Source organism: Emydura macquarii, unplaced genomic scaffold (assembly GCF_026122565.2).
Source record: "Emydura macquarii macquarii isolate MOO-44397 ecotype Brisbane River unplaced genomic scaffold, CSIRO-AGI_Emac_v2 contig_1254, whole genome shotgun sequence".
Taxonomy (NCBI): Eukaryota; Metazoa; Chordata; order Testudines; family Chelidae; genus Emydura; species Emydura macquarii.
In genome coordinates, this window is record NW_027131391.1 from 1,727,182 (window position 1) to 1,754,237 (window position 27,056).

Consider the following 27,056-nt stretch of genomic DNA (forward strand, 5'->3'; position numbering starts at 1 on the left):
GATTTCACATCTCTATTGACGTAGTATGTAAAAGAGAATCCATTGAGTTAGCTTATAATGCTTAATTTACATCTTGAGAAAGAGACAGGTGAAAAACATCTATTGAGTCATAGGATTTGGCCCTAATTTAGTAATTCTACTAATGAACTATCAGACTTGCCTGACAGTATTTGTTCTTTATAAATCAATATTGCTTATGGCTCAGAGTTCTGTTAGCCTAGATATTTACAGATTTTTAACTACTTAGTTCTTCCTTTATATCACTAGAAATTAATGTACATTTGTAGAACTATTTTATGTGAAACCTATACTTCTATATATGAAACATGACAGACAATGCTAAACTGTCCCAGAAAATCTCTTGCTATTTGATTATATTATGCCATGAATGTGCCTCAATGCTTTTCTGGAGTAACTCTACTGACCTCAGTTATTCCAGATTTACAATGATGTGTGACCCAGAATCTGCACCCCCATCTCAACAGGAAATGGGCATGTTCAATTCCTGGCTAGTCCTTGGCTTTATCTGCTGATATGCAACAATTTAACAGCACCAAGTGTGATGCAGACTGTAGGCTACTAGAAATTGGATTGAAATCACAAATATCAGATAGTAGCATTTACCAAGCAAAGATGGAACTGAACTGGTAACAGACTCCATGTCCCATCACCAATCCACTGAGCCAAACATTACTACAATTTCTTAGGCAGATTTTCAGTAGAAATCCTACAGAGCAAGACAAATTGCCCTAAGAGCAGTCAGCTTTGTCTGATTATGAACCCTGAACTCTATCAGCTCTAGCTGTCAAGCCTGAGCCAAAGCCAGTCACTTCACATGTATTTCAAATGTGTGTCCCTGCAGTTCCAAGTCTGTGTTTTCATTACTCAGCCTGGGTGGAGAAATGAAGTATACAAGCAAGATAGAGCCTGACTACAAAGAGTATCCAACAAGGGGGTCATGGTATAAGCTGTTCATCTTGGCCAAGGGATCCATTTGTGGTATTTTTGCCTTTATCCAAATGGTCTCATCATTTCAGTGTTTTCAGGTTAGTTACAAATTGTAGCTAAGAGGGTGCTCCATCATCCATAAGAAGGGCTCATTCACCAGTTTCTCATCTTTACAGCAACCCAGAACCACCATATGAACAGTTGTTGACCTCGAGCCAAGTATAGCTATTTCCCAGATGTGCAAGTGATCAGGACAGAAGAGATTTGATTTTAGAATTTGAGCGAGAAACTATTTTTTATTTTTTACATTTTCTATTGTGTTATACAAAGAACTCAACATTCTGGACCCTGAATACATTAGAAACATTTTAATACATACATACAACCTTCATAGTTAATGGAATATAATGAATTCCATAACACAATAGAGTGATTGTTGTTAAGATGCTCCCAGCTGCTGTATTTATTGTATGATGGTTTGCACTAAGATTCAGATTGATTTGATTTGGCACTATACAACAATACATGTCATGATACTGCAGGGGGATAGAACATTGCACTGAAGATCCGAGTGCAGCTATATGCAGAAAAGGACAGCACATTTTGCTATGGACTCATCTGAAGTAGCACTATGCTGTCAAAAGACAGAGTGTCATGAGAGTAATAGGGATTTGCAGCAGTACAGCATGCTTCAGAAAGACTGTATTGGTTTGCTTGTTACATGTTGCAGTACAGTGCTGTGTGCTGTAGAATACTGCAGGAAGATGAGATGCATATTACACTGAATTGAGACAGTGCCCAAAGCTGTCATACACAACAAGGCAAAAAAGGATCGTAATACAGATTAGCTGCAGCAAATGGAAATTTCCCATGTGTCTTCTCTGTATCTATGCTTCCTTAGGAAGATGAATTAGATGGTGAGAAGTTCTAGTTTCACTTTTCAGCCTGGAATTGAAGAATCATACATCATCTCGCTGTAGCTTCATACTAGTCTCTGAGATCCAAACCATGGTCATTGCTTCATCATTGTCTCAGCCTGGTTTCACACTCTCACACAAGGTGAAAACAATTGGAATTCTTTAGATGATGTCAGAGCAGTGACTGTTTTCCTTGGGGAAACTATAATGTAACAGTCTTACTCATGGCATGAAAGAAATTTCTTAACAAAACTGTCAGAGAAGGAAGATTCATAATTTTGCAGGAAAAATACTGTAATGTCTTTGTGTACTTGGCAGCAAAACACAAGGCCAATGCTCTGGTGCTAAGAACATTCACCCATCATGAAGAATTACCAGGTAGCAAATCCACTAACTAAGAAAGGGAACTAAGAGAACACTAGTGTCTTCCTTATAAAAAGAGGTCCACAATAAATGTAAATGGAGGCTAACTTTGACATATCATCCTAGGGAATCAAAACCACCAAGAATATATTTTTATAAATAAAGCTTTCAAATTCAAGCTTAGATTCATATTAAACTAAATGCTCAGACTGCTCTGGAACCTTTAAAGCTAATCTTGAAGAGTCAGGCATAAGCACAACTCTTTTTAGGGCTTGTCAGACTTGGTTTGCCCAATTTCAAACCCACTCAAATAACACAAGTAATTAAGTTAAATTCAGATGCTACTGGGGTTCATAGTCCACTCAGGAGAAAGACTGAAAAAAGAGCAGAGAGGAAAAAATCAACTAAAAACAGTGTAACGTATGGAACAGAGAGTGGAGAGAGAAAAATGCTACTAAAATATAGTATCAAAGGAATACACCAATAAAATGTCATCCATAGGGAACTCGCTTAAGGCAGCCTTTATTTTGAGGGGATTCATTTATCCTAAATCCATAGCACAGCCCTCCATGTAGTTGAATTTAAAAAATAAAATAAAATAAAATAAAAAATCATCACCTTGGGAATAGAGCACAGAAATTTTCACCAATGCCCCAAAACAGTTCACAAAATCATGAACTCCATGCAGCTCATCCAGTCCTGGTTCTCATGTTCTGAAATTGAGCTGTGAAATGCATTTCATAAGAAGAGAGATTTATTAAATTCTCCCTGATGTACTGGATTGAAATTCTACCCCTTGGGACTCCAGTATTCCTGCTCTTTAGTCAATAGATGTTTAATTACCACCATAAAACCAATGAATAAATCAACTTATACTTACAAGACAATGGGATTTTGTGAATATCTAATTGTATAATTTAGAAATAATAATTTATTTTGAAGAATACAGTGCAATTTCAAAAGGAAAAGGACTAGAATTAGACCTTTATAAAACTCTGGAGTACGAGATGAGATTTATGCAAAAAAGGCGTGACAGAATACAGCCACGGTAAGTAGAATGACACCGTTGATGTTCACAACATTTCTCCAGATTGGCATTTCAGAAGTGTCAGTCAGTTTCTTCTCTATTGCTTCCTGCTCCTCTTTGCTCAGTTTGGGCCCCTTTTTCTGATCTAAGCCACAGAACCAGTTGTAGGCCTTTTTCCAGCATCCTTGCTCTTCATCACCTTGTTCTGTGATAGAAGAATATAGCACAATGGTCAAGAAATGTGGTGTGTGTAGCTTCATAAGACTGGCATTAAAACGAGGTCTCAGTGATACAGAGCATTCTTTAGAGCTTTTTGTATTTGAAATAATAGCTCCTAATTCATGGTCTTTATGATACAAAAATGCTTAAGGAAAGAGGGGGGGCTGTAGTGCCAGATGAACATTCGGTTTCCACAGAAGACGTGCCAAATGAGTTATTTATGTTTACCAAATAGCTCTGCAGCTAATCATTTTGAACCCTACAAACCCATGTTTCCCAGTTCACTGTTTGTTCTCAGTTCGCAGTGATACAGCTGAAAACACTGGTAGCTCACAAATGCTAAAAATCATTAGGTTGATTCAAGCACATTATAAATACTTAAATATACAGGATCTGTGACAGGACTGAAAAGCGTTGGGTACAGAATAATGGGCCAGATCTTCACCCCCCGGCCCTCTCCCACTACACCTCCTTATGCTTTGTGCTGCTTTGGGTTTGGGGAGAGAGGAGGGGGGTTACAGGGAACCATTTGTGGCTCCCTGGATCAAGAACTGCATAGTGCCCTAATTTACACCAGTGGACAATGTGGTACGGCAAAGCTCTGCTCTGCCAGACCCACTTTCCTTCTTCATTATGCCTTGCCTTCTACATGCTCCCTTTTTCCCTTACACAGGATAAGGTCAGACAGGGCAGCTGTGTAGGAGACAGCTCCAACTTTCTCCTGGCAGAAAGATCCCCTGCTGGGAGAATTCTCCACTAACTATCTCTGCACGATTTGAGGCAACTTTGCCCTGCTTACCTTGTGCACAGAGGCCTTAGCAGACTTGAGACACCAGCCCTGACTCTTCAGTCTGTGAAGCAAGTCACTGTACAGGGTTTATATCTGCTTATTCAAGAGTTTTTTATATTTTTTTTTAATTAAATGGCTGAATTCACCAATGTTTTCAACCTCGTGGAAGTGAACTTTGTGTCAGAGCCTGGAGCCAGGTAGTTTTGTGCAAGTTTCCCCAATGCAGTTCTGGCAAAACACCTTCATCCTGCTGTACACCACCTTTGCTGTTCCAATCCTGACCTCCTACACACCATTTCCAAAGACATCCTCATTCTGTCCTTTCAAGGGTAAGGCCACCCCCCCAACTTTGCCAAGCACCTCACCCCTGCGCTGTACCACCTCTTTCTGTTCTAGCCCATGGCCTCTCACCGAATTACAGGAAGGCTTTTGTGCTATGCACAAAAATCAACTGGAACCAGATTGCCATCATGTACTTAATTTCATTCTCAATCTACACCAGACCCACTTAATGGACAGTGGTGAAAAATTAGGGGCATTAACTCTGTGCCTACTAGCCTTTAGATCTGTGTTTTCACGGAAGTACAGGAAACTTTCACTGTTTCTTCAGGTATGAAGTTGGGTACCACAAATACACTGATGGCTTCCACAGATCTTATAAGAGAACATTATTCAGAAATCACCTGATATATCATCATTGCCATCAGGTTCCTCAATCTTCTCATTTGCATCCAGGTCAATACGTTCCTCCTTGCTGTTCCGCAGAGTCCAGCACAAGCGGTAAAGCTGCCATTAAACAAAATGAGTTTACAAGCTGCAGCCTTAAAATGCTGAGACCAGCACATTGAAATCGGTATAGGATTTGGAGGCTCATGAATGTTTGCTAAATAATATTCAGGGATTATTAAGGATCTCATAAGACTGGGGACAGATATTCTAGGAGACAACCCCTTCATCCGATAAATATTTTCTACGACACACAAAATGCACCACCTACTGTCTCTCTCTCAGGAATCAAATCCTTTATTATTGCACATTTTTGCACTATATAATGTCTTAAAAGTATTACTAGTTACAGAGTACTCTTCAGAACATTTATTTTCCTAGCAGAGTGTGCTGCATTTCCAGAGATCTCTAGACCAAGGAATAATTTGGAGAAGATGCAAAACTTCTCTCTGAACCCAGTTAGCTGGGAGGATGCTATATAAAATTTGCATAATCTAAATTCTAGGGTAGAATATACTTGTTAATACTACTTTCAGTGTAAATTAAAGTGATGGGTTTCATAGATCTCCTGTGAAGAGAGAAGAAGAGCAGGAGAGGCAACGATACTTACATGTACATCTGGAATGGGTTTAGTTATCAGTGAGACGCCCAGGATGATGCTGCTGGAGATCCCAAAGAGGATTATAGCAAAGTAAAGGTAGTGAACTCCGCAAATGATCTTTGGACAGTTGCTGGGGTTTACACAGCTGCCAGTACCATAGGCAAACTCTGCAATCATTCGAGCCAGCCCAATTACCAGCCCAATGACCAAACCCCAGAAGGCACCCTGCAAAAGAAAGTGACAGGCAGATTTATCAGAAAGTTGTTGTGGATATGTAAATATATTGCCTCCCTTAACCTCCTAACATCAATGCAATGTATACTTCCAGTGGACACGTGAGCAACCTACAGCACCAAGGAGTTAAGAACAGAGAGAACATGAGCCTTCTTATTGGCTGGAACCAAACCAGTTATTAAAATGAGCTCCAACAGCCTTTGAAAAGGTCGAAGTGCTTTTTCTGGCTTTAAAAATAGTTCTTTTCTTCTCCATATGTAACCACACCTTAGAACCTTGAACTCCACCTCCCTCCATTGCAAATGTAGGGTGGCTTGTGAGTGTTAGCCTGTACAAACTACTTTGTTATTGAAGTAACAAATTGAATAACAAATAAATAAATTCCAGATGCTGAACTGGCAGCAGTACTAATTTTTGTACGTTTATCTGAAGAACGAAGTCTGAGAAAAGGTCCATCATTTTCCTTATGGCATTAATTCTGAATGGAGCCTTGAGGAGGCAGTCATCTAAGTATGAGAATATTACAATCTCTTGTTTATTTATGTAGGTGCGCCACCAGCACTGCGAGGACCTTGGAAAATACTTTGGGCGTGACAGAGTGGCCAAAGTGTAGAATCTTGCATTGGTAAGGTTGGACCCCAGGACAAATCTGAAACATTGCCTGTGGGAAGGGCGTATGGTGATGTGAACGTATGCGTCTTGGAGGTTGAGATCTGAGAAGCAGTCCCCCTGTTCCAGTGCTGGGATTATTGTTCATAGTGTGACCATCCTGAAGTGTTGTAGTTTGATGAACTTGTTGAGGTTCCTCCGGTCTAGGATAGGTCCCCACCTGCCAGATCAGAAAATAGTGGGAATAAAAACCTTTCCCACTGTGTTGGAATGGGACCAGTTCTACGGCATCCAGTCACAGAAGGTGGTTTATTTCTTCTCACATAAGGTATTCATGAGAAGGGTCCCTAAAGAGGGATGGAAGATGGGATGAAGGGGAGAGAAAGGAATGGAATAGAATATCCCCTGCTGATGATTTCCAGGACCCATTTATCTGAAGTGATTTGTCATCATGATGGATAGAATGGGGTCAAACAGTCACCAAACTGATGGATTATTGGAGATGGTTGCAGCCCTGGACCAGGGGAGGCATCTCAGGGCCTCGACCAAATTTTCAAAATTGTTGTTTGGAGATATTTGGGTGGGGTGTAGTCTCTTGCGCCAATGTCTGTGTGCACTTGGGAGGAGGTCTCTTTCACCTGCGTTGTGTATCATAATGCCGTTGAAAGGTGAAATGTGGAGGTTGAGATCTTTGGGTAGGTTGATATCTACCCTTTCTTCTCTTTGGCGCTGGTGTATATATGCCGAAAGCGTGCAGTGTCACTCTAGAATCTTTTAAAGAATGTGGGGACTCATCAGTGCATTCGATAAAGAGTTTAGATCCTCCACCATGGTCTGCACTTCCCTAAGGAACCTTGAGAGATAGAGCCATGATACTCATCTCACCACCACAAATGTCACAATGGAGTGGGCTGCCATGTCTGTGGCATCCAGAGAGGCTTATAGCACTCTATGGGCCAGAAGTTGTCCTTCCAGCACCTGCTTCTTTTTGTCTTCTGGGAAATGTTGACTGAACACATGAAACTTGGAATAGTTCATATGGTTATATTTAGCTAGGAGAGCCTCATAATTAGCAATTCAGAAATGGACAGTAGCTGAAGAATATGCTTTGCAACTGAAGAGGTTTAGCCTCTTCCAGTCCCTGTCGTAAAGGGTTGTTCTGGAATGGTGGTGTCATCCTTTCTCCTGCACTGCATTGACTCAGAGGGAGTTCAGAGGAGGATGAGAAAATAAGAATTCCATACCCTTAGTGGGGACATAGTACTTCTTGTCTGCTTGCTTGCAGCCAGGTGGTATGGAGCCTGGACTTGGCTGGGTCCAACAAGGCCTCGTTGATCAGAAGTGTGATCTTTGCCAGTGTGGATGCCTGCAAGATATCGAGCAACTTATGCTGTTGCTCTCCAACATCCTCCAGGGTGATCTGGAACAGTTCTTGGAAGTGTTTAAAATCATCTGCCGATGTTGGAGGTGGTGGTATGATGGCCTCATCGGAGGACAAAGAGGAGCTATGGGCTGATAATGTAACCTCTTCCTCCGTTTCTTCCTCATGCTCCTCCAGCAATTCTGGCTCAGGGTCAGGAGGTTTAGAGACTGACAAGGATGGAGAGTATATTTGTCCCTGTGTCTACTCTGCAGAAGGTTTGGGAAAGTTTGCCTATATGCAGCCCAAGGGTCCCAAATAAGGCCAGTGTAGGAGAACAGGCACCTGGGGCTGCATCCCGGGGTGTCCATAGCAAGTATCTGGGTCACTTCTGGTCTCTAGGTATCAAGGGCAGTAGTATGGTTCTCTGTGTGGATCCCTTTGAGATGATCATAGGTTGTGAGACGTGATGGAGTACTCCTCCTCTTCCTCATTGTTGGAGAAGGGTGGACTGGTATTTGATGGTGAAAGACAGCAATGTGTGACAAGATGTGTCTGTGGGGAGAGGCATGGACCATTGGGAGCTCAGTACAGAGGAGCAGTGATTCTGGAGTGTCAGAGATTATTAGGTCTCTCGGGTAGCGGCAGGAGCAGTACAGGCAGGAGCATCATTGATACTGATGGTTGTGTATGTATAGTGTAGACATAGTGGATAACAACAGTTCTGATGTTACAGTGCCTTCCATTGAACGGCCAGTTGATGGCACCAGGGGCTTAGTCAGTGCTGACACATTTGAAGTCATTGAGGGGGTCGGTGCCAATTTTAAGATTTCTGATCTGTCCATCTTGGCCCCAAGTGACTATGTGCCTATTTGTGGTCCTACAGTTTAAAGTCCTTGGGCCTCTCAACAATGCTGATACTGGAGGTGTCTGGATGGTCACAGTGGTCAGGTCTTGCACTTGAAGATGTTGTCTACCGACCTCCCAAGGTGGCTTTTTGGTGGGTGAGTTGGGGGCCCGTCTCTTCTCATCTTGGTGGGAGAGTGAAGATTTTCTTTTGTGGCGTGCAGTGAGTGGAGGTTGGCTGATAACTGTGCCAATGGTGACCACCATGTAGAAGAGGTATAAGGGCCAGGGTCTAAGACTGGTCACAGTGAGCTCTTCATTATTAAAATTTTAGCCTCAATTCATGGTCCTTTCTGGACCAAGCCTTCAATCTGAGGCAATGTGTGATATGTGCCTTTCACTCAAGCAGCTTATGCACCATGAGTGGCTGTCGCTCACTGGAATGGCCTCATGACAGAAGAGGCACCTCTTAAACTCAGAGGATCCGGGCATAGCCCCGGGTAGGGAGAACTTCTCAGTAGGGAAGGGCATAGAAAAGAAAACCCACACTAATCTAAAAATAGCGGGAAAGAAAGAGTCAAAGGGGAAAAAAATGTTTTTAAGAAAGGGTAAAGGGAAGAAAAAAAATTAAAGGAAACAGCTACTAAGAAATAGTAACGAAAGCACGAGTATTACTAAGAGCAGTAAAGACTTACGAAAGGCTCTGCTAAGGATTCCATCCCAGACCAAAGCAGTTGAGATGGAACTGTGGGTGGTTAGACCACACAGCACTATATAGACTCTACTCATGGCACGAGGCTGAGAGGACCACCTGTGCGGCCCAATGGGCACTGCTACCAAAGATCTCTAATCCCAGGTTCAGGGATGCTACTGAACCTATAATGGAGCAACCGTAGGGACACTACCTGAAGAAGAACCTTCAGAGATTTGTCTGTCTCTAGCCATGTGTTTACCCTGACTCTCAGTTCTCCACCTCCTAAATACAAACAAAATCAACAGACATACAGAGCCAAAGTCACTGCTGGAATAAGCAAATGCAGCCCTCTGACTATAGTCAAGTTGCATCTGTAGTAGAAAGTGAGAAGCAAAGTTAGTGAAAGTCCGGCTGCTTGCAAGTTCACAGAATCTGGCAAGAACAGGGCTGGTATTGCAAAAACACAAACATTCCTAAGTAGTACTAGACACAGGACACTTACGCAAACACATTCTATAAGGGTGGTACCAGAACACTCCAATATCAAGTATGGTATAAACACATTCCCCACAGATAACAAAAATATGTTGACCCTTCCTAAAGAAAAGGTTAAAATGACAGAACGATGAATAGAGATGTTTTGATTGAAACAACAGAACTTTCCCCTTTCTTGCTGAAGCCTGCAGAACTCATGGAGAATCTAGAATGTTGCATTAAAGCACTGTTTCCCAGAAATCATTCCTTCAGCACACGTCACATTGAAACAGTAGGTGGGCTTCCAGCTTCACAGCTGTCTAGGAGCCAATAAAGCCCAATAAAGTCCATGAGGATTTACATATATGTAGTGAAGAGGAGTATGAGGATTCTTCAGCCTAGCCCAGAGCCCCTCAAGCACTCTGCTGTACTCACCTCCTCATTGACCCTCTTGCAGAAGATGGCAAGCAGGAAGACAGCAGCAATGGGTGGCCCCAGGTAGCTGGTGATAGACTGTATATAATCAAAGAGCTGCCCGCTCTGAGCTGACTGCACCACAGGAACCCAAGCAATGCTGACACCAATTAAAGCTAAGATAAATAACCTGTAAATACAACCAATAAAAAAAAATCTGTTAGCCAGCTATTTATAAACATCAATCAGAAATACAGAAATCACAATGAATCAATCAACAATTTAACACTTCATTGTGTTATTCAACTAGAATTAAAACATCAGCAAAAATAACAGTAATCAGCCATCAGTCCTGGGGAAAAGAGCAACCAGCAATGCAATCTCACCAGATCCATCAGCTCTCAGTCAACTCAAAATGAGAACTCTGCTATCAAAACAATAAATCAATAAATCACCTATGAGCACAGAAATCAATAAAACAGCAGAGAGAGATCAATAACGGAGATACCAACAGCACAGCTAGTGAATATGACTGATGCTGTAGCTTTGTCTAACTGGCATCTTGGAATGAAATTTAAATAGATCCCCTGGGATATCTATTAGAAGAAGGCACCTCAGATTAATCTTTAACTAAGAAACATGGCCTGGAAACTATGGCACAAAATATCCAGAAGGACACACGTGGGATTAACCTGTCAGACCACAAGAGGTCACTGCTGCACCACATGCATTAAGGGGAAGGTTCTTCATCAAGGTCCTTGAAGGTGAACTTCGAAGGATGCAGTTGTGATGGCTCTAATATCTTGTTAGGTTCCTAATGCTGGGAAGGGGTGTAGTAACACTTACCTTCCAGCCAGCATGAGCTCTTTCTCCGTTGCCCGGGATCGTATTTTGGTGTAGATGTCCATGGTAAACAGAGTGCTAGCACTATTAAAAATGGAAGTCAAGGAGCTCATGAGAGAGGCCAACATGACTGACAACATCAGACCTCGCAAACCTGAAACACAGAGAGATACCACCTGAGCTGGGGAGGATCAGTCACTGGGGAAGCTCCATAAGTGACATCACTTTGAGTGCATGGTCTGACCTCTCCAACCCAGATATCTGTTAGTAGATGAGGTATGCCCAGTGTATGACAACTCCATAGTATCCTACTGGGACATTAGCAGAATAATGCCTGTCTAGGTTAGGATGGACAGCATTTACAGTACCACATAATATCAGGAAGGAATTCCATATATACAACGTCAGGGGTCAGACATCCCCCAACAGACACAAATTCTTGTAGGTTTAGACTATCTGATGGAACTCTGGGTCATTGGGAGAGAACGAGCACGGCTCAGGAATAACCCCTAAAGGGGCACACAACCAATGTAATGATACTAAGGGGAAGATACCAGAATTACATCCAACTTGCAAGAGCTGACTCAACAAGGGGCATAGCAAAACTAATACATACACAAGGGAAGAGATAAGAAACCCAGACATTAATAATCAGAGGTCTACTTAATAGGGAAATGTGAGTTATCTTAATTCGGAGTCCCTGATCCAAATTCAGCTTGCAGTTACGCCAGGGTAAACTTTAAAGAAGTTATTGTAGATTTATATCAAAGCAAAATTTGACCCCTTGTGGCTCACAAACTAGCCTAGGATGCAATGGATGATAATTAGTCATATCTGGGAGAAATGGCAGGTTCCCACTGAGCTGCTGATGGGTGGCAGCTGCTGTTTCAACAGATAGGTCTAAGCCAGTGGTTCTTAACCTTTCCAAACTACTGTACCCCTGAAGCCTGAGTCCCACCCCCACGGGGCTGAGGCATGTAACTTAGTTTCATGGTGCCCCTGTGGCTCCAGGCAATTGCCTTTCTTGCCACCCCCAATACCAGCTCTGCACTTGCGACCCCTCTAAACCCCCAGGTTGAGAAACACTGGTCTAAGCTGCTTTGCACCTCAATGGCAGCCAAACTTTTTACCTTGGCTTGAAAGCAATTGCCCCTCGGCATTAAACCTCCTACACACTCCACAAAGCTCTGCTGCCTTTACTAACTTAACTCTGGGTGCTGACACTTGTCAGAGCCACTGTCAATCCCTTCTCTGTACAGACCTTCATACTCTCAAGGGCTGACAAAATTAGTTTCCCCTCACCATCTTTCCCTTTGCCTTCTGTGCTCACATCCCTGGGTCTAGCTGGCTACCTACAACTCACTTCTCTTGTAACCCTTCTCCCTAGTGGTCTGAGGCCAAGCCTGCCAGCATCACTATCTAGTTGAGTCTCTTCCCAGGGAGGGGCAGTCTTCTCAGCATGCACTGAGTTCTCAAACCCTTCCCTGCTGTATTCTTCTAAAATCTGCAAAACTCACAGGCCAGGGTAAAGCAGAGGCCCCATGTGTATGAAGCTTGGCTCTCCCAGATCCTTTTCCAGGAACGCTGCTCCTTTTCTACAGCGAGAGACTGCTGCCAGTGAGAAGTCAGGGAAACAGACATCAGCTGAGTTCTGCACAAGCACCTCCCTCCGGTAGCTTGTCCTAATGCAGACAGCTGCGAAGCAGCCCTCCTGGCTGTGGCCTAAGGCTCCACAAGCCCTTCTTAGTGGTCCATTTGGAAACCACAGGCATAACAAAACGGCGTAGAGTTGTCTGCAGATGTTTCTTGTTTTTCCTTGTATGTATGCCTAGCTCCCTCCAGAGGTGCACTGCTCTGCAGAATTGAATGGGCCTTATAATGTATCCAACGCTGTGCACCAGGAGGGCTGCACTTTCTCTTTCCAGCTCAGGTGAGTCTAGCAGAAGAACTGCAAGTATATCTCTCAATACAGAGATCCTGGCAGAGGCATCCTCTTAGTAGCTGCTATCTGTAGACAAGATTCATCCCTCACACTCGGCTAACACCAGCAGCATTTTATTGGCTCATGTGTGCAAATAAGCAATATCGTCATGGCTAGTCTGTAAACACCTGGCATCTTCATAACTCACAGTATGTATAGGAATATACTGTATATATTGGAATGACGCTAGGGCCTATGATAACTGAGCCCTGATAACGCAAGAAAGTTCTGTACTACTTTAGTGACGTCAAATCAGACTAAATGAGAATGCAGGCCCTTATTTCTGACAGCTGAATTCCAGCCCTGAGAACCTCTCCCGCACAAAAAGCAGCTTCTGTTAATCTGTTATGCACATCTTTCCCACAAAATCACTATCACAGCCAGCATCTTACCATTTGGCATAAGGTCCACCACCATTTTTGGATAAGCAACGTTTGAACAGCCAACTTTGGTGCCACAGAGTTTCTCACATACTGAAGGCACGACACAAGCCACCGTATCTGAGAAAAAGAGAACAAGACAGGGTTACATGGGGTCATAGCAGCAAGTACCCAAAAATCAAGAGAACTTCCCAAACCCATCTCCATGCTAAACCACTGGATTTATTTGCCTGATATCACCCTTGGCTCCGCAGCTGTGGAAAGAGATTCCATTACTGCATCACCTCTTTCCTGCCCGAGGGAACATTAATGGTGCTGAGGTCAAGCCATTAAAACCACATCGGCAGAGCTGCACAGCCGGCCAGGACTGAATAATGAGAGGACTGCAAAACCAGGGCTCAGATGCCAGACAAAGTTAGCGTGTGCTCTGAAAGGCCCTCTCCTGCTCAGACCACCTGCTCTCCCGCCTACTGTTGTACACACAGCTCAGTGCAAGGGAAAGAACAACTGGCTCTGTGCTCACACTGAGGTTATGAAGCATGCAAATCACAGGCATCTCCATGAGCTGGGAACACTCCTCTGGGATCCACACACCATTCCCTCTGCTCGGGAGCAAAATGTTAGTCACAGACAGGAGTGTTTTCCACCCACCTAGTCACAGCAGGAATGCTGTAACAAATGCCAACAGAGAAATCAAGAGACACACACCCTAGGACTCCTGTCCCCACAAAGGACAGCATCCCGGAGTCCTGAGCAGGGAAAGAAGAAAGAGCAGTGGCTTCTTATTTGTGAGAAAGACTAGTCTGTGCATGTGTTTTGGTGGTCTGAGTCAGGAGAGAGGGTGAAGAAGCTAGTGGAGGCAGCAAACAGAAAACTGAGGGGGCCTAGGAGAGGAATGAGAAGAGAATGAGGGGGCTACAGTAATAGGTCTTACCTGTGTACAAAATCCGACTGATCATCCCTGGCATCACCATCAAAAACATGGGCAGCAGCTTCAGGTACCCACACATGACACAGCCGGCCTTCACATGGGACATGTTCTTGGCTGAGAGGCATCGTTGAACAATAACCTGTCAATGAGACAGCAGATGTGATTTACTCCAGCTTTGCCACCCAAACATGATGTCAGGTGCACCAAGGCAAAATGACTCTGTTTCAACTGTATTCCAGCGAGAACTCTTTGCCCTTGCTCATAATTTGAAAAATACAAGGGCACTTGAAATCCTGAGAACACATTTAACTGGCTAAAAGGAAATATTTTATTGTCTAATGTATGTAACCTGTGAGTCTCCCTGCCACAGGATATTATTGAACCAAATAGCTTAGAGTCAGAAAGGACTAGACAGTTACATGCATAAGAACAGCAGACAGTGTTACACTAGCTAGAATACAGATTATAAAGGCTCTCAATCCTTGTGCTCCAGAGCTGGGGGGCTCAAAGAATTCCCTCCAACTCACACATGATTTTTAATATTGCACAATTTAGTAGTACTCCATCCTCTGAAACATCCCAATTTGATCATTTTTGGAGACTGGATGGCATTGACCTAGGGAGGAGGAAAGGAAAACACATGGACGGTCCTGCACCATGGCACACAATGAGGAGACAGACACATATACGGAACATCTGTCCAGCATTGTTTATGCAAGAGATTAAAGCAGCACCATTGCTCCAGTCCTGCCGGAACACTCCAGAATGGCGTTGTGGCACTTTTGGGGGGAGCCGGAATGATGTTTTGTGGCACTTTCGGTACTAGCTTTCTGGCACATCGAGTACTGCACTTGCCCCCAGAGCAGCTCACATAGACAGACTAGATATGCCTACTATGGCTGGACAGAAAGCCAAGCCTATACCCAGATTGATAAAGGTCATATGCATGTAGCTGTCCTAATATGATGCCTATTTTTGAAAACTGGGCCCTCAATGTTCATCCACCATGTCACAAGAAAGGGAAAAAAGCATCACACTTAGCGCATATGTCCTGAACAGCATGAAAAATATAGTAAAGAAACACACACGTACTATTCACTTAACATAGGAGAGGCTGAGAATCTAAAAGTTGTAAAGAAAAAAATCAACTTCCTCTCCGGAGATAATAGCCACTTTTATGGCACAGGGTTGGGGTGGGAGAGAGATCGGTCCAACTAGAATGCTCTGAATTTAGATTTTAGAATGCTCTGAATTTCCCAGTTGTTGCTTTTACACTACCTGATCCGTGCACCAGTACCACAAAGCGAGGATGCTCAAGCCAAAGGTAAGCCCTGGCCATGGCAGGTCTCCAGTGATCGGATCTCGGAAGATGTGGAAAGAATCGGCCCGAGGGGTATAGCATTTTGGGTCAATGGTAATGTTTCCATATGAAGTGTTGCTTGGAATTGCATTCATATATTTCTCCATAAAGGCCTCATATCCTCCTACTTTGGCAAATGCTGAAAAACAGAACGTAAAGACACTGATCATGGTACTGGAGGCTTGAAATTCCTGATGAAAAGTCCAAGGAAAAACTTCATGCTATCAATGTGATAAATCTCCCCAATGTAGATTAACACTGTCAGTAGACATCAAAGTATGTGCTGTGAACAGTCATACACAAGGAGCCACACTGTTTTCCCTCTCAGGTCGCTATGGAGGTCTGAAAGATTCCTTTGGACTCCACTGTCCTTCCCACTCCCCAGATGAAAGCTTACACTTTGCCAGAAAAGTATAATGTAGATATAATATCTTCAGGCTGCCTGACCCAGGTGAGGACAAGAGGCAGTGTCCACCTAATGAAGTCAGTTTGAAATGTTGTTTATTGTGAAGCAGCACTCCACTTAGTACCAGAGATCCATGGAAAACAGTCTGAGAATCTTTGGTCCTACTGTAATATTATGCATTCCACAATATGTTGGAGATGCAACGGTCTGGATGACAGGGGAGCTTAGCCATATGGCTCTTCTTCCCTGGCAAATGCATGAAGCAATGGGAGTTCCTTAGCTGTTAACTGTTCAGGACTCCACAATGCCGGACCCATTTTCACAGGAAACTGGGGTCTGTAGCAAATCATTCCAGCTCTCGTCCATCAGATTTACTTACCAAATCCTGTGAGAATACAGGATCCCACCAGCATGATGATGGTTTGTAAAGTGTCTGTGTAAATCACAGCAGCAAGGCCACCTAAGAACATAAAAACATAAGAATTGCCATACTGGGTCAGACCAATGGTCCATCTAGCCCAGTATTGTGTCTTCCGACAGTGGCCAATGCCAGGTGCTTCAGTGTGAATTAATAAAACAGGTAATCATCAAGTGATCCATCCCATCAGCCATTCCCAGTCTCTGGCAAACAGCAATCCCTGCCTATCCTGGCAAATAGCCATTGATAGGCCTATCTTCCATTAACTTATCTAATTCTTTTTTGAACCCCATTATAGTCTTGGTATTCACAACATCCTCTGGCAAGGTTCCACAGGTTGACTGTGCATTTTGTGAACAAATACTTCCTTTTGTTAGTTTTAAACCTGCCGTGTATTAATTTCATTGGGTGACCCCTAGATTTTGTGTTATAAGGAGGAGTAAACAACACTTCCTTATTTACTTTCTCCATACCAGTCATGATTTTATAGACCTCTATCATGTCCCCCCTTAGTTGTCTCATTTCCAAGCTGAAAAGTTATTAATCTCTCCTCATATGGAAGCTTTTCCATACCCCTAATCATTTTAATTGCCCTTTTCTGTACATTTTCCAGTTCCAATATATCTTTTTTGAGATGAGGCGGCCAGATCTGCACACAGTAGTCAAGCAGCAATACGATATTTTCTGTCTTATTATCTATCCCTTTCCTAATGATTCCCAATGTTCTGTTAGCTTTTTTCACTGCCGCTGCACATTGAGTGGATATTTTCAGAAAACTATAAACAATGACTCCAAGATCTCTTCCTTGAGTGATAACAGCTTTTACCTAAAGGCAAAGTAAAGCCATTATATGTGCCCTTCTCTTAATGCCTTCATGGGAATCAGCCTCTCCTTGTCCCATTCCATCTCTCTCTCACACGCACATATACCTCTCCCCTTTCATGCTCTCATTTCTTCCCACTTACTCTCCACTCCTCTTTTCATCTTTCTGGATCCCCTTTTAACTTGTTTTTAATTGATCAATCTGTTCCACCAACTCACCTGTGATAGTGTAAAGACCAGTAATACCCAGCAGTATGATTATGGCCAAATAAAGATTCAGTCCCATGGATATTTGGATAAATATAGCTCCAGAGAATATATCTGCCTAATAAAAGGAAAGAAGACAGTTTAGGGGATGCTTAAGATAAAAATAACAATTCTATTGATATCACTTCCACTTCCCCACTCCAAAGCACTGCACAAAAGAATAAAAAGCACATGCAAAATAAAGATAGATCCTGTCTCCTTGGTCTCCCAGACCTGCTTTCTTTTAACTGCCAGTCCCTTTTTGAAGTTCACTTCTTAGTCTTCGCACTTATAATAGTAGTTTCCAGCAATTTCTCAGTGATCCATCCTACCCAAATCTTGCTACCCTTCTTTTCACGCCTGTGCTCTTACTTACATATGGAGAAATAGTTGAACAAAGTTCTTAAATCCCAGACCATGCTAAAACCCAAGTTTTTTAACAACCTTTGCATTAGTTCCAGGAAGTTTTGTTTAATGGCTCTTTTGTCTTTATTTGCATCTTTGCTCAATGCTATTCTTCAAGCTTCATCTTTCCAATGCAACACAGATATTTGGTATGACTGGTCTCTCCAGCTGAGGACAAACAGGAATCAAAGGTGACATCTTATTCCAAGTTCCATGAATACCTGCCAAAGTATTTAGCATTCAACTGGCCAGCTGGAGAAACAATTAGCTCTTGTGCTCGTGTAATGACATGGATTTTGCAACTTCATTAATAAGGCCTGGCATTTTAGTTACCAACACAACTTCACCAATGTAAACCCCTAAAATAGACATAATTTGAAATCAGAGTAACTAATTCCCACCTAAATCATGCTGCACCAGTGTAAATCATATCTATTTTAGGGGTTCACATCAGTGAAACATGCTCCACCAGTTGGGATTTTCCAAAGTGCCTATTTGATTTAGGAATAGATGTGGAACTGAAAGTCATGTCACTGAATTTATGCTCCTAAACCACTTAGGTGCTTTTGAAGCCCTCACCCTAAAATCCCAGTACAGACAAATCTTAAGAGTGGTGTTTCATTCTTAGCTCTACTAGGTTGTAGGGCAAATATTTATTCAAGGAACACAAGGAGTGCCATCTAATCTGGTATTCTGCCACCAGGTAATATAAAAATCATGCATCAGCTAATTGTGTCATTCTGCACATAATAACAATGCTTAGTACATTTTACCTTTAAAGATCTTTACAATCAGTATGCAACATATCCTCATGACTCCCCAGTCAGGCAGGCAACTGAGTATCATCATCCTCATTTTACAGACAAGGAAACTAAAGCGAAAATATTAAGATGCAAATCCACTCCACAGACACAGCCTGAGTAGCTGGGCAGGTGCTGGAGGAAGAAAACATCTCCAGGCCATTAAGAAAACTCCTCCTTGAGATTATCACCACCTCAATCCCCCTCACTCCTGCTGCCTTCAAGGCAAGGCGGAGACTTGTGCAGCAGCAGATCCTCCAGCCCTGATCCCACCACCAACCACTGCATGCTGACATGCAGAGAGCCGTTGTGGAGCTAAGCTGAGCACCACACAGGGCGTGAAACACATGCACGGACCCACCAACAAATTCTGCCCCGCCTTTGCCATCTGCAGCCATGGAGGCTGGGGCTGGGGTTTAGATGCAGGAATTCATAAAGATTAATCCTACAGGCTAACTATGAAACCATGTCGCTCTGTGTGGAAAAGGATTCCCTCCTGACCTTCACAGCTGATCAGTTTATGTCCCAAAGCTTGAGGTGCATTTCTTTTTGGTATCAGCTCAGTTTGCATGCTTACAAGTATTAATGGTCATAAAATAATCACACAAGGAAATCTAGTTAATTATTTAACCTCCTGAACAATACGTAAATTCCCTTGGATTTACAAATCACCTTCCGAGTTCACCTTTTCTACTCCCCAGTTACGTTATTTACTGCTAATGTTTCCTTGTTACTCCATTAACTGTTTTATGGATACCATTAAAACCTTATCCTATCTCTGAATGTACTAAACCTTCTCCATGCAAAAAAATCACTCCAGAGCCACGCACACATCATTCAGGAACCATTAGGCAAAACGATAAATAACATGAGTGTACTTTTACAGCTACCATTACAGCTAAAGAATACCAAGGAACACTTGTGATGCATTCACAGACTTAGGTTTTCAGTTCCTTCAGACTATGGGGGAGCATCGAGGTACTTGTTTCACCAGATACCTAGTCTTAACTTAATCAGTTACTAGTCACCAATGCCTTGTCTATACTAGATGATTTTCTTAAAATTGCTACCACTAGTACAGCTCCACTGGTGACAGCAATGGTAGAAGCGCTAGTGGTTAGCAGCTCCGACCCTGAAAGCTATCATGGCAACAGCTCACACAGTAAAGCAACCATGGAACATACATACAAAATGGCACATTTACATATGGTATTTAGGATTTTGCCCAAAGTGGCGTAAGTGAGGATGCAGCATGTAAAATGGGCAACCTGGATGCAAGATCCTACTAGATGCAAGCACTATGTCTCAAATTGTTAGGTGTGACTTGCTAGCAAATGTGAGGAAAGCTGTCACAGCAGGCTGACAAAAGCTCAAGGAACTGCAAGGCAGGGAGTGTCTGCAAAGGCAGCAGCCAGGGACACAGCTTGCAAATCTCTGAAATCCCTTGGAATGCCTTGACTCATGCTGCTGGGCAGCATTTGTGTCCGCCTCTGGCACCTGGAGTGGAAGATTTCCACAAAGCCTTGTGCAACTTGCTTGCCATCCTGCATATGCCACCGACAATGATGCCTAGATAGCACAATAGATGCATCTCCATAAACAAAAGCTCTTGTTTACAAGAGCTGGTGTCCACTGGCCTTCTGTGTTTGTCTTATTCCTGGTTACATTCTGGGCTGATGGGCACTTGGCCATACAATATGGTGCACTGCCAGAGAGCTCCTTGCCATTGCAGCAGGCATACCTTCGGACCCATTTGTTGTGTAGCAAATACATCTGAACCACCATGGTGGTCACCACTGGACAAATGATAATTGGAGTGGCATTTGGACTGTGCTGCCCCTCTTATTCTGGGAATGGGCCATTCTTTTGGGTTAGCTGGGTAGATCCATGACTTTGTTGATGGCTGGTGTAACTCAGATGAAACAATCCCCTAACTTATAGCAAGTTAATTTAATGCCTTTCCCTTCTTACACCACTGCAAATGATCTTATCCTTTTGGTCTACACATGTCCCCTTTCTCTGCAGGGTATGATCCTTTTCTTTCCCCTGCTACCTACTTACACCTTCCCTTCAACTTTTACATTACTGCTTGTGCATCTCAATGTCCATGCTTTACCTGGTTACACAGCTCAGGGGCCTATGCATAACTGAGTAAGATGCCATTAACAACACTGCAGGATTTGGCTCGTTAGTGATCAAGATGCTATCCCACACCTCCAAAGCTCTCTGCCTGCTGTCATTTCCTCCAACTCCTTCATTCTACCTCCCTCTCTCTCTCACATGTATTCTTCACCCAATCTAGACTTTGTTACACCATGTGCTTGACACAATATTAATTTGCACTGTTCACCCTCCATTTCCATCAAGCAGATGCTAAAGACCCAACTATTTTGTGAAACATCACAGCTTTTTGTTTGTTTTCTTTTGTGCTCTATTGTATCTGCCACTTTAGTTCATCAGCAAGCTGAGGGCAGTGTCTTGCACACTACTGTACACTAACATTGCTACGTAACTAATAAGAATGGGTAAGGACTGAGTCCTAATAAATAGAATACTGTGCATACACCCAATGAAACACAACATGTAAATCAAATCTTCATTCATTCTTGAAAGACAGATCCTCTCCTCTTTTCTACAGGTACAGAAGGCCACAATGCAGGAGAAGCATTACATGCATTAAATACAGTGAAAGATTGTGAAGCACTCAGATACTACAATAATGGAGACTATACAGAGTCACACAGACAGAGGAAGGATGGTTCTGCTATATGAGGAGGAGAAGGGCATGACTTGGGGAACTTGTGCAGGAGACAATCCCCCTGTGCGTCAGAAACCAGTTCCTTAGCGGCTCCCATGAGTACTTGTGCAGCTCTGTTTGTGGGCAAGGTGGGATGAGCGTGTGGTGGAGCCAGACTGGTACCAATATATCTGTTGCGATGCAAATCCACCTGCTCCATCCTGAAAATTGGGGGTGCAAGAACATCAGGGGCTACTTCATTTTCAGACCTGTACTTATAACCGCAGAGTGAGTGGGTCCACAGCCACTCCATTGCCTGGGAGGAAGGCCCATCTGCTGGAACTGATGGAACTCTCCTATGCAGAGTACGGGAATATACGTTGGACATGGGGAGGAAACTTACCCATAAAAAGGGAATTATTTTTGTGAATCTGGCATGTAGGTAGCAAGTGATGGGCTCATATATATAAAGATTTTGGATTAGGATGATGAGCCACTTGTCTGTATGGATTCACTCCACATCTAGAGTTGCGGGAATAATACCATGCCCTGTGAAATGTATACAGCATTTCCAATTACAGCTACATACAAAACCTATTATGTTGACAGCTTCTCACTAAAATAAACAGAAAACAAAAATCCAACTTGCAGGTTCTCCATAGCCCCAGCCTGTTTAATTTGTAACCCTGATAAGAAACAAAGTTATCACAAGAGCATGAGAATGGGGGCAAAAGGCCAGTTCTTTTAGGTTAAATTGTACTATTATCACTCAGCTCCTATGCAGAGGGCAAAGAGTAACCTCCCATGGCAACTGCAGGAAAACAACAGATCCAGGTCTGCCTGACCTGTGGACTTGGATGGAGATTTAATGGTTTCAAAAGGGGTGGAAAATCACAGCTCCCTTTGCTACTGCAATGCCCTAGTTAGTTATGCTTCATAGCTCAACCTAATCCACAGACAGACTCTCTCCTGCTTCCCTCCCTTCCTCTCCTTGCCTATCCCACTCCTTTATTTTCTAGCCCCTTTCTCTCTTCTCCCCACCTGTCTTCCACTCATTTCTCACTTTTGTTTCATTAGTACTAACAAGTTGCAAGTTCAGCGGAGGAAACTGATGGAAGGATGAGTGTGAAAGTGAGGACAAAAACCCAAGGCCTCTTTTCTCCCATGGGAGCCAAAAGGGAGTTACTGTGGCAGAAGAATCTGGCCCAGGAGTCAGAATGGGAGAGCTTAGAGAGGAGGCTCTAAAACAAAATGCCTAAATGGAGAGGGTGAATGTTCCTGGGTAAGAAGCAGCAATAGTTACCCTTGGAGAACTGGGTGCTAACTAATAGCTTGAGACCTTCTCTTCAGTGTCTGTCACTGATACCTGAGATGAAGCATACTGCATGTAGTACAAGGCTCCAGCCAGCCTGACCTATTCCAGAGAGGGGCACATGTGGAAATAAAATCCTGGAAAAAGAAAGCTAAATCATAACCATCTAGAGAAAGTATCCCCTGGTATATTCCAAAAGGCACAGACACACTTAGAGCTGTAGGCCTGATTTGAATGGATAGCACTGCTAGATGGAAAAGTGACAACATGGAAACAAATGTTTATCTACCTAAATTAAGCCCAGGCACCAAATGAGAGAGAAGTGAATGAGACAAGTAGAGAAATTTCATACAAATGTAAAATAATAATACAGATAGGAACTTCACTTAGAAGAGAGGAACTGGAAAGGCTTAACTCACTGAGATCTTGGTGAAAATATAGAGGAGCAGTGAAAGGACTGACAGATACATCTGAATCCGTCGGCCACCAAACCGCTTCTTGAGATATTCTGGCATTGTCACCACCTGCAAAGGGATAGTGAGAAGAATTCACATTACGAGCAACAGACACAACTACCATAGCTCATCAGCAAGCTCTACCACCAAATACCTACTGATAAGTACACTAGAAATGCAGATGCACAGGGACAGGAGCCTCCAAAAAGCACAGAAAAGCAGAATCATATGATCGTCATGTTGGGATCTCAAAGACAAAGAGACTTCCTTGTTTAAATACATACAGACATAACTTGCATAGAGTGCTTGACACATTCAGGTCTCTTCTCCCATTGAGGATGGTTTTGTGGTGGTATAAGACTCACACACAGCAAGATGAAACAGAAAGATTGAAAGGCATAAACCTAGTGTCTGTACTTACCCCAGCCTTAATGTAGATGGGTACAAACAACCAGCCAAGAACAACCACAAATATCAGGGCCTGTAACCAACGAAAGAACAGCTGAATTAGCCTCTTGTTCTGTCACCAGCACTTTCTGAAGCCATGTATCAGGCTTGATGCCAACTATAATCATTGCAGAGAGTAAAACGATGGCCAATTCAGGGGGCCTTGGCCTCATTCTTTCTACTTGTCTAGCATTTTACAGTTGGAACTCTAGGGGTAAAATCCTGGCCTTATTAAAGTCAATGGGAGTTTTGCCATTGAGTTGAATGGGGCTAGGATTTCACCCCAGGTGTCTGACAGAAGTACCCGAGGAAAAGTCCCCCACTTCAGCAGACTTATTGGAGTATCAAAAAGAAGATTACTTCAGCATTTGTCCCATGTCTGTCCATGGCAAAATATGTTTGTAGTGTGTCGATGCTAACACTGGTCTTAAATTTGCCTTTTTCACTATCCCACTGCAGTTCCACTATAAGTAGAAACCCCTAGAGCATTAGTGTTTTAATCACAGCTTCATCTAGCCTTGCCCAGAGCAGATCTAGATAACATGGTGGTTAGAATACCAGCAGCCCACAGAAGCCTTTGTATTGTGGCAGATGACTATTGCTGCCACCAAAAAATGTTAGGTAAGTCTAGGGCTGCCTGGCCCCCTTTACTAGTCCCTCAATTCAGTCTCCAAGCAGCCACCAGTAAAGGAAACATTCCATCCCCAAATCCAAGTGTATTATGGTCATGTCTCATCTGTGATTAGCTTTGCTAGCCCCAGGTGTCGGAGAGAGGAACTTACTTCCATACCCATATCACCCATCAGACTAGCCCACTTCTTTAGATAAAATGCAGGTATAATTGACCTGCATTCTGCAGTGGGCTTCAGTTATAGGTTCATAGAAAGGACCTCAAGTTATAGGTTCATGGAAGGAACCTCAAGCCCAGCCCTGCCCCCTCCACTGACACAGGACTATGTATACCTAGACCGTCCCTGAGAGGTGTTTATCTAACCTCTCCTTAAAATGACAAGGATTCCACAGCCTCCTTTGGAAGCCTATTCCAGTGCTTAACTATCCTTATAGTTAGAAAGATTTTCCAAATATCTAACCTAAATCTCTCTTGCTGCAGATTACACCCATTACTTCTAGTCCATTACTTCAGCAGACATGGAGAACAATTGATCCCCACAATCCTCTTTATAACGGCTCTTAACATATTTGAAGACTGTTATCAGCCCCTTTCCCCCCCATTTTGCTTTTCTCAGGACTAAACATGATCCTTTTTTAATCTTTATAGATCACGTGGAAATGTTTTATCATTTTTATTGATCTCCTCTGGACTCTCTCCAATTTGTCCACATCTTTCTTAAAGTGTGGAACCCCCAGAACTGGACATAGCACTCCAGTTGAGGCCTTCTCATGAGGTGGCCTTGTACATTATAAGATATACTCTAGTCTCATATCTGGAACTATTCTGTCAAGTATGGTAGCTCTGGTATACTATGTACTGTATATTCTGTGCATCAGATACTTGTTGATTTTACATCATAATTTTTCTGACAATGTTAGCAACTTGTTTTATGCAGAGTGGTGCACATTCAAACAGATAAATACAGGGCAAAATGCTGCTCTCAGATCTGCCATCCACACACTGGTTCTTTATTGCATTTCTGAAGTTCTGCTCATTTATTAAGCACAGGCTATGCCAGAGATATTGGACCCAAATTCTGCTTTTATTTACACCAGATTAAATCAAGACTAACTCTGCAGAAGTCAATAGAATTGCACTGATATATAGCCAGTGTAAGTGAGAGCAGAATAAGGCCCAGTTATCTATTTTGCTAAGAGAATCAGTGTGGATCCAAGAACAGCATTTTTCCTATGTATATTAGTATTTATCAGTTCCATTGTATTGTTAGTATCGTAATGAGCTAACTAACTGGCTTGTGTGCGCGTGCGCATACATATACATCACTTGGCTCATCTATGTTCCCTCCTCATGACCAGGTCATTGCAGAGCACCAGGTAAACAATTATCTGCTCTGCTAGGAGCTGACCTTCTAATAGCTGTGTTGCCAATTCCCCCTCCAAGGAGTACTGATGTAGGAGACGCTACTGCTGTTCAGGTCAGCAAATTGCACCTTAAGACCTGGTGACCTGAGAGGGGAAATACAGCACAATGGAGCTGTTCCCCAACTCCTGCATACCCTCCTGGCTGCATGTACATGAGCTCTGATGCTGAGCCCATGGAAGGCTACAGGTAGACTGACAGAGGAAAGGAGGCACATTACCTTCAGTCTCATCACTCTCCCTCAGACCCTTTTCTAAACCTTTACGGCCCTTCTTCCACCCTCCAGGCAGTTGCTGTAATTTTAAATCAAGTGAGATGAACAGAACAACATTGATGGTGGATTAGGAGGTAGCCTCTGCACTCCTTCATTGCTGTCCCTTAGTGAAAGGGGAATGAGAAGACAGAAAAAAGGGCTCTTGGGATGAAGAAAGAAGTGAAGATAATGTTGAATTCCTCACTGCTGGGAAGAAAGCAAAGAAAATGATGACTCCTCACATCTCCTATACACCAAGCTTCCAGAAAAATGACGCAGATGAGATCAGAAAAGCTGTTCTTTCTCCCCAGTGTCCTGATATCTGGAGATGCTGTTTATAAGTACTCAAAAGGCAATCAAAGGACATGGATCGATGGGAGAAATAAATATATAAACTCTCTGGAAAACTGGTTTCCTAATATCACAATAGGCTTTTCTTTTCCCACCAGCTGGGGTGCAGGCAGGAGTGATGACAGAGGCTGGGGGAATGCAAATCGACACAAAATGTTCTTGTGGTAGGTGGTGCCATTAGCCATCAGGCCTGAGGGAGGCAGGTGCTGCTGGACGAGGGCTCTGACGACATTAAAGTGAATTGGATTTTTAGACAATGTAGTCTCGCCTGATCTCTTTGGATACCCCTGAGGTTACAACATTTATTTAAATGTGTACCACTTACATTCCATTCGAATCCTCCAGTGGCGATTCCTGCAGCTGCTCCTGTTCCTGCTAAGCCCACAAAGTGCCCACTGCCAATGTTACTAGCAAACAGAGAAGCACCAATCTAGAAAAAGAGAGAACAGACTTAGTCATAGATCCTGGGCTCAGGCCTTGGCTAAAACAACCAGATTTGTGACAAATATCTTAAAAACCCATGCTTATTTGGTGTTTTGGGACTTCCTGTCTGTCATCACTTAGAAATCTAAGTGCCTGACAACCTTGAAGATCCCCTAATGTTTTCTCCTCTTAAAACCCAACATTACAGCCA

The 27,056-nt window shown here is 43.0% G+C and overlaps 1 protein-coding gene across 1 annotated transcript; it reads right to left on the bottom strand.

Moving 5' to 3' along the window:
- Nucleotides 1-1,237: 1,237 nt before the first annotated feature.
- SLC5A1 (solute carrier family 5 member 1) lies at nt 1,238-27,056 on the bottom strand. Its single transcript, XM_067550029.1, has 13 exons — nt 26,748-27,056; nt 23,740-23,799; nt 23,283-23,387; nt 17,583-17,688; nt 16,503-16,583; nt 15,636-15,856; nt 14,361-14,496; nt 13,439-13,546; nt 11,069-11,219; nt 10,244-10,412; nt 5,601-5,816; nt 4,948-5,050; nt 1,238-3,460 (listed from the first exon to the last, which is right to left on the bottom strand). Exons 3-13 carry the CDS (start codon nt 23,376-23,378, stop codon nt 3,243-3,245), a joined length of 1,605 nt encoding a protein of 534 aa, XP_067406130.1. The 5' UTR covers nt 23,379-23,387; nt 23,740-23,799; nt 26,748-27,056; the 3' UTR covers nt 1,238-3,242.

Coding starts and splice junctions, on each gene's coding strand:
- SLC5A1 (XM_067550029.1), bottom strand. CDS start 23,378: ATGCCAGAATATCTCAAGAAGCGGTTTGGTGGCCGACGGATTCAGATG. Junction 11,220..13,438: donor GGTGGACCTTATGCCAAATG/GTAAGATGCTGG, acceptor TCTGTGTTTCAG/GTTTGCGAGGTCTGATGTTG. Junction 10,413..11,068: donor GAGCTCATGCTGGCTGGAAG/GTAAGTGTTACT, acceptor TTGTATTTACAG/GTTATTTATCTTAGCTTTAA.